At 46.4% G+C, this 7,942-nt stretch overlaps 1 protein-coding gene across 3 annotated transcripts; it reads left to right on the top strand.

The window, feature by feature from the left end:
* The first annotated feature begins 5,011 nt into the window (after nucleotides 1-5,011).
* LOC119884795 lies at nucleotides 5,012-7,270 on the top strand. 3 transcript variants are annotated; one of them, XM_038695111.1, is made up of 3 exons: nucleotides 5,012-6,500; nucleotides 6,788-6,847; nucleotides 7,201-7,270. In XM_038695111.1, the coding sequence occupies exon 1, from the start codon at nucleotides 5,015-5,017 to the stop codon at nucleotides 5,933-5,935; it is 921 nt and encodes a 306-aa protein (XP_038551039.1). In that variant the 5' UTR covers nucleotides 5,012-5,014; the 3' UTR covers nucleotides 5,936-6,500; nucleotides 6,788-6,847; nucleotides 7,201-7,270. The 3 variants fall into 3 exon arrangements, with proteins under 3 accessions (XP_038551039.1, XP_038551037.1, XP_038551038.1); XM_038695109.1 differs by having other exon boundaries at nucleotides 5,012-6,847; XM_038695110.1 differs by having other exon boundaries at nucleotides 5,012-6,796; nucleotides 7,150-7,230.
* Nucleotides 7,271-7,942: the final 672 nt, after the last annotated feature.

The following is a 7,942-nucleotide window of genomic DNA, read 5'->3' as shown; positions in this document are numbered from 1 at the left end:
TTGTAAACATGACTGGTGACCACCAGACTACTTCTCCCAACCAGAACACACACTGTGATGTTAACAGACATGACCTCTCACATATGACTGTCCATCTTAAATCTGATAAAGGACTCCAGTCATTCAGAGGTGACGACACCGACAAAAACTCAGTCCAGGACTGGATCGACATGACTAAAACCCATCTCCGAAAACAAGAGATTCCTGTGCATGACCAAGCAGAAGAGATTATGAGCCACTTAATGGGAAAGGCCAGAGATGTTGTGAAGATTGCCCTGCGTAGTGATCCGGCACTTGATGTTAAACGTAAACCTGAACTTATATACAATGTGCTTCTCCACTATTTCAGTGAGGCCCCCTCATGTCTCCCTCTTGCAGACTTTTATGCCACTCTACCTAAACACAAGGAAAACCCAGTTGACTACTGGATAAGACTGAACAAGGCAGCGGACCTGGCTCTTGATGGGCTACACAGACAAGGGAAGCAGACAGAAAACATGAATGATGAAGTGGCTCTCATGTTTGTCAAACACTGCCCTGATCCAGAGCTGTCCTGCACCTTAAAGTGTAAGCCAATTCATGAGTGGACCTCACGCGATGTTCAGCTGAGGATTGATGATTATCAGAGAGAGCTGAGGGCTAATTGTAGATCAACTGGTGTTGCTCAGCTGAAAAGTCATATCACCACCATCACCTCTGAGCAGGCCTCTTTACCACCTTCAAGTCTTGCGTTGTCAGAGCAAAGCCATGCTTCGAGCCCCTCACTTTCCTCTCTCCAAGCTCAACGCCATGGGTGTCATCATTCTCCTTGTTCTTCTCCAGGACCTGTCCCACTTCAAGGTGAGTCTCCACACACTCCAAGCCATGCCTCTGTCCCGGTTGTGGCTCAAAACCTCCAACAGTCAGAGGAGAGAATTCTCACTCGAATGGTTGACATGTTTCAGGAGATGATGGATAAAATGCAGCAACGTAATATTTCTCAGCCCATCCGAGGTGGGAGATTTCAGCGCACAGCGCGAGACAGGCGTCCCAGAGAAGCTGCTTGTAGAGTCTGTAAAGGATCCAGTCACACCACCATTTCCCATTGTATGTCGGAGAGACTGTGTTTGTCTGCCTTGCTCCAGGCCACACCAGACAGGATTGCCCTGCTAATAACTCTTCCCAATCCCAGTCTGAGGGAAACTAGAGGACCTGTATTCAGAGGGAGTTAGTACAGGTCATTCTTTAGACTCCCACACCGATGACATGTTTGATGCTGAGACAGTTTACACATCTGTGAAAGACTCATGTCATGACTCTGAAGTTGTTGTTTATCAGAACATTCACAGAGTGGGCAACAGTGACAGTCTTTTCTACACATCTGTGATAATGGGTGAATCAGTGACAATGGGTGGAATGTTGGACAGTGGTTCAATGGCTTGCAGCATTAGTGAGGCAGCTGAGACAAAACTGAGAGACGCCGGGGTAATAACAGACCAAAAGCTGATGGATGTGAATGTTGTACTTGTTGGATGTGGTGGGCTTCGTGTTAAGCCAAAATGTGCTTTTGAAGTGGAAATGGAAGTGTATGGCTGTAAAATGTTGGTCCCCACTCTTGTTGTTCCAGGACAACATGATGAGTTGATACTAGGAACCAATGTTATAAAGCACATCCTGCATCAGTCTAAGCTGTGTGAGTCATATTGGAAGACAGTGTCCGGCCCCTGCCCTGCCAGAGACCCAGAGGCTGAACATTTCCTGTCCATGCTGTCTGGTCTGAACCCCTGGAGAGGTGAGGATGTTCCTGACAAAATCGGGACAGTCAGATGTAACTCAGCTACATGCCTCGAGCCTGGCCGTGAATATCTCATTTGGGGGAAATTGCCCAAAAACACTGCTGTTTCCCCAGGCAGCACCATCGTGACAGAGCCCACATCATCCCGCTCAGCTCCAAGAGGTGTTCTGGTTGCGAAGATTGTGACTTCCCTGTGGGGAGACAGGTGGGTGCCACTGAAGCTCATCAACACATCTGACAGGCCGGTGCTATTACGACGCAATGCTAAGCTGGCAGATGCCTACTCCTGTGTGGCTATTGAGGACATGGATGTTGCTGAGTGTTCAGAGGTTCCACTGGTCAGCTGCACCCAGTCAGCTACATCACCTACTGCTGTTGGAAGTGCTGCCGAGGACAAGCTCAGGTCGGTTGGGCTCAGTGCTATTGACATTGAATCATGTGAAGTTTCAGAGGACTGTAAGAGGAGGTTGTCAGACCTTGTTTTGCAGTATGAAGATGTCTTTTCACGCCACCACCTAGACTGTGGGGAGGCGAAGGGCTTTGTACACCGCATACACCTGTCAGACAGCAGACCATTCAGGCTTCCATACAGGAGAGTGCCCCCGGGCCAGTACCAGAAACTTCGCCAGGTGCTGAGCGAGATGGAGGAGAAAGAAATCATCAGAAAATCGACCAGTGAATATGCATCACCATTGGTGCTTGTTTGGAAAAAGAACGGAGATCTCCGCATCTGTACGGATTTTCGCTGGCTGAACAAGAGGACGTTCAAGGATGCCCATCCCCTTCCTCACCAGGCCGATTGTTTGGCAGCGCTTGGAGGCAACTGTCTTTTCAGCACGATGGATTTGACTTCCGGTTTCTACAACATGCCACTGCATGAGGACGACAGGAAATACTCTGCCTTCACCACTCCCATGGGCCTATATGAGTATAACCGTCTGCCACAGGGACTTTGCAACAGCCCTGGAAGCTTCATGCGTATGATGACCAGCATCTTTGGAGACCAAAACTATCTGAGTCTACTGTGCTACTTGGATGATCTGTTGGTGTTTGCTCCTGATGAAGACACTGCCTTGTTGCGCCTGAAGATGGTGTTTGATAGGCTGCGTAGCCACAACTTAAAGTTGGCCCCCAAGAAGTGCTTTTTCCTCAGGAGGTCTGTTAAGTTTCTCGGCCACATAATTGATGAGAATGGAGTGTCAACAGACCCCGGTAAGGTTGAGAACATCACAAACATCACAAGCGCTGACCTCATGGAGACTGATGGTGTTACCCCGTCCCAGAAGCGGATAAGATCATTTTTAGGGATGATTAATTACTATCAGCACTTTGTGCCCAAATATTCTGCCATCGCCCAACCTCTGTTTCAACTGTTGAAAGGTGAGAAGAGAAAGGGCAAGCAACACAAAAACAAACTGTCAAGCAGGAAGCTGTGTGCATCTGACTGGACTCGGGAACAAGAGGAGGCTTTTTCAAACTTGAAGGCTTCACTTGTTCAGAGTGTTGTTCTGGCTCATCCTGACTTCGCCCGTCCCTTCATGCTGTCAACTGATGCATCTCTTGATGGGATAGGTGCTGTTCTGTCTCAGGTACAGGAAGGTGAAACACGTGCCAGGCCCATCGCTTTCGCCAGCAAGTCGTTGTCTCAGTCCCAAAAGAACTACCCGGCTCACCGGTTGGAGTTTCTGGCTTTGAAATGGTCAGTCTGTGATAAGTTCAGCCACTGGCTCAAAGGTCACAAATTCACAGTCTGGACAGACAATAATCCACTAACTCATATCCTGACAAAGCCAAAGCTAGACTGCTGCGAGCAACGCTGGGTTGCCAAGTTGGCGAGTTATGACTTTGATATCAAGTATGTTCCTGGTCAACAGAACATCGTTGCTGATGCCCTGAGCCGTGTACCATTTGTCAGCGAGAGTGTTGGCTGCAGGCTGCTCGCTGAACCTTATGCTGGCCTTCTGAATGTGGTCAAAGACATGTCGAGCACTTCTATCCAAAATGCCTTCCGGTCATCCAGTGGTCACAGGAAACCTCCTACAGTCAGTAACAACTCCCAGTCTGCATGCAGTCCACTTCGCATGCATGCCCAGTCTGTTGCAGTGGAGGATGTGTCTGCTGTGCTACAGTCGCACATTGTGTGGGATGCTGGCCCAAGGACTCGTGCTGTTTCAGTGTTGCAACACCTACCTCAGTTGGTTCCACCTGGACAAGATAGCTTACCAACCTACACTGAAAAGGAACTCCGTTGTAAGCAGCTGGAGGATGGAACTCTCTCTCGTGTTCTGTCCTATGTTGAGAGACGTCGGAGGCCTTCTAGGAGAGAAAGGTTCAAAGAGTCAGTGTATGTCACACGGTACTTGAAGCATTGGGACAGGCTCACTGTAAGCAATGGTGTGCTGTACAGGATTTCAAGAGACCAGAAAACGAAGACAAAGCGTTTCCAGTATGTAGTTCCTGACTCACTAAAGACTGTCGTTCTGCAGGGAGTTCATGATGGAGCTGGACATCAAGCTCAGTCCAGGAGCCTCAGCTTGGCAAGACAGAGGTTTTTCTGGCCAAACCTCGACAGGGATGTGAGAGACTATGTTCGTCATTGTCAGCGATGCGTTGTCAGCAAGACAGTTGAGCCTGAGGGACGGGCCCCCTTGGAGAGTATCATGTCAACTAGGCCACTGGAGCTTGTTTGTATTGATTTTTGGTCGGCCGAAGATTCCAGAAACAAATCTGTCGATGTCTTGGTGATAACAGACCATTTTACACGGATGGCTCAGGCGTTTCCATGTAAAGATCAGACGGCTAAGCAGGTGGCAAGAGTTCTCTGGGACCGGTACTTCTGCGTCTTTGGATTCCCAGAGAGGATCCACATGATCAGGGAGCGAACTTTGAGAGTCGGCTGATCAGTGAGCTGCTAAAAGTCTCAGGTGTCAGGAAATCACACACGACCCCTTATCATCCTATGGGAAACGGCAGTGTGGAACGATTTAATAGAACCTTGGGTGGCATGATCCGTGCACTTTCTCCTGCAGAGAAAGCTGACTGGCCACGACGCTTGCAGACTCTGACTTTTATGTACAACTGTACAGCCCATGAGACGACTGGCTACCCCCCCTTTTACCTCATGTTTGGTCGTATCCCTCGCCTACCTGTTGACGTCCTCTTTCGGAGTGTCCTTCATGACCCTGCTGTGACTAGCTATGACAAGTACGTAGCATGTCTCGCTGATGATCTAAAGAAGCAATGGTTATTGCACAAGACCATGCTGCAAAGGAGCAGAATAGACATGCTCAGCTGTACAACAAGAGAGTGAAAGGCTCCAAAATTGACATTGGTGACAGGGTGCTCTTGGCCAACAGGAAAGAGAGGGGTAAAAAGAAGCTCGCTGACCGCTGGGAATCGACACTCTATACTGTGGTGGACATGAATGCAGAGACACACACATACAGGGTTCGCGACACAATCACCGGCCAGGAGAAAGTGATCCACAGGAACCTGCTGATGCTGGCCAATTTCCTTCCTGTGGGTGACTCATCTGGACTGTCTGACCATGACTCATCCATGTCTTTTGCAGTATCCTCAGCCCACACACCTGATGATGTGAGAGAAGCGGGTGAGACTTCTTCCGAGAGAGTGAGCAGGACTCTTCGCACAGCCAGTGACAGCCTTGTTGACGGAAGTGACAGGCACTCAGCAGTGACTGTAGTAGAGGGACAGAGCCCCTTGACTGACGCAGAGCCTGCGGACTCTGAGAGACGAACCATAGACTGGATCACACAGTTGTCTGTACCAAGTCAGTCAGATGTTGCTGATGTAACAAGCGTGACCTGTGACCCTCAAGATTCCCCAGTCTTGCTTGAGGACGACACGACTTATGACTCTAGCCCTGTGACTGCTGTGGACGTCCTGGCAAATACAAGACAGCCGAATCACAACACTGTGACACAGGCAGACAATTTGTCAGACCCTCTGCACACTACTATTCAGACCTTGCCTATGCACTCTGGTGACTCCCGTACGCTCACACAGATTAGGTCTAGATTTGGTCGCTTAGTCAGACCAGTCAACAGACTCATACAAACCATGTCCAGGCAGGACGTTGTTCAAGAAAAGTTTGATGTTAAGACTGCTTGCAAGTCCATGTTCCAGGCTTTTGCTGACTGAAGCACTTCCATATGGCCTGTGTTTTGGTCTGAAGTTTCCTTGTATTGGTAATTGATATTCTGTTCAGCTGTAAACTTATTTTACTATTGTGGGCCTACACTGCACTGTGTTAGGGTCTTGTGGGGTGTACAAGGCACCCCTGTTGCCGGTTGCTGGATTGAGGGATTAGCGCTGCCCTCACACCACTCCATCCTTATGGGATACATTTAGTGTTGGTTTTCTTGATGCTGACCCTGTGTAATTTGTCGCTTTGTAATGTTTTCTTCAGTGATTATTGTGTAGTTGATGCCCAAGTTCGATAAAATTCAGTGGGGGTGAGTGTAACGGAGTTAAAAATGCACTTTAATAATTCTTATTTCCAAATGTGCATCTGTGGATTTTATTTATCATTTAATGATTTTATTGAATATTTGTGAATTTTATCTCATTGAGTTATTTTTATTTATATTTATTTTTGCTATTTTTTTTCTCCTGTGGAAATGTCCTTAGCTGCACACTACCCCTTTTGTACCTCCTAAGCTTCCGTAGTGCTCGTCTCCCTCAGTTGCGTCTTGCACCGCTGAGGGTAAGTTGTGTGGAAAAGTGCTGCTGGGTTTATGTATTGTTTTCTTTGGAAATTGAACCATTTGCGTTAAAACTTTAAGCACAAATTGTGCCATGTAAATATGGTTATGTCACGTAGCAGTTTTGTATTAGTGTGACCGTTAAAATACGTTTTTATCAGTGTTTTCCTTTTAACTTTCTGGCGCCAGTTTTACCACGGCAGGCGGGCCGTGTCATGTTACCTATGTAACTTGTCGGAGTTTTCAGCGTCTTGTCACTTGAGTAAACGCTGTATTTTTGTATGTTTAGGAAGCAGAGGTAATGTAAGAGGAGGCCAGGGGCAATTGATGTGTGCATTGTGTTCTGCAGGTATGTGTTTTCCTTCTGTTTATTAATGTAACTTTTGTTGTTTCTGTCACCTCCCACACACACTTTTTATTCAGACCACCAGGTGTCGCTGTTAGGCGATGTTGTTTTAAGGAAACCTATGTACTGTTTTTATGTTGTTGCATTTAATATTTAGTATTTTCTGAACAGTGTTAATGGCTTTCTATGAACACTATGTACACTATGAGCAGAGTGACTCATGTGATGTTGGAGTAATGTCTTTGTAATGTATTTTGAATACATGAAGCGCTCAGTTGCGTCTTGCACCGCTGAGGGAAGCAGAGGTAATGTAAGAGGAGGCCAGGGGCAATTGATGTGTGCATTGTGTTCTGCAGATGTGCGAGCCAATAAATCGTGGAAAAGAAGTGATCCCAGGAGTAATCCTTCACACACCCGACCACACCCGTTACAACTGCAGGCAACGGTTTTGATAATTATTTAGTAATTTAGAAAAAATGTCAAACATTTGATCAAGCTTCTCAAATGTCAGGATTTTGTGTTTTCAATTCAGTCATATGAAAGTAAACTAAACACTTGAAAAACAGTTTAATACATCACTTTAGGCTGAAGGAAATAATCACTTTTCATAACTACATTTTCTTACAATATTATAGATTATTTGAGGAAATAATCAGCAGATCAATAATGAAATTAATCATTAGCTGCAACCACACCCAGTATATTAATGATTTATAGACAGACAGAGAGGAGGAAACATTTAAATTTTATGTTTTTGTCTTATTACTTCTACTAAGGATGTTAATGTACTGTATGTGTTTGGCCCTGTATTTTTCATCTGAATTAGTTAGTTAGCAGGATTTATTCATAATAGATTTCAGTGAAATTTGGTGGCAAGTTTGGTTATAATTAGAGCTGTGGCGATTCGTCGACGTAATTGATTGCATAAATACGTTGACTCGCATTACGTGTGTTGAAGCGTCACTGCATTTGGTGTTAGTGGGATTCTCCCGGACAAGTTCCAGCTACAAGGCCACGCCTTCGACCGGCTAAACTTTGGGAGTATTTTAGATACTCAACAGCATGCTGCTCCGTGAGCTCTGTGAATTGGACATAGCT

This window comes from Micropterus salmoides, unplaced genomic scaffold, assembly GCF_014851395.1.
Source record: "Micropterus salmoides isolate LMB-PRFRI ecotype aquatic unplaced genomic scaffold, ASM1485139v1 Ms_hic_scaffold_3677, whole genome shotgun sequence".
Classification (NCBI taxonomy): domain Eukaryota; kingdom Metazoa; phylum Chordata; class Actinopteri; order Centrarchiformes; family Centrarchidae; genus Micropterus; species Micropterus salmoides.
The sequence above is the reverse complement of the archived record's forward strand: the minus strand, read 5'-3'. Positions and strand labels throughout refer to the sequence as shown.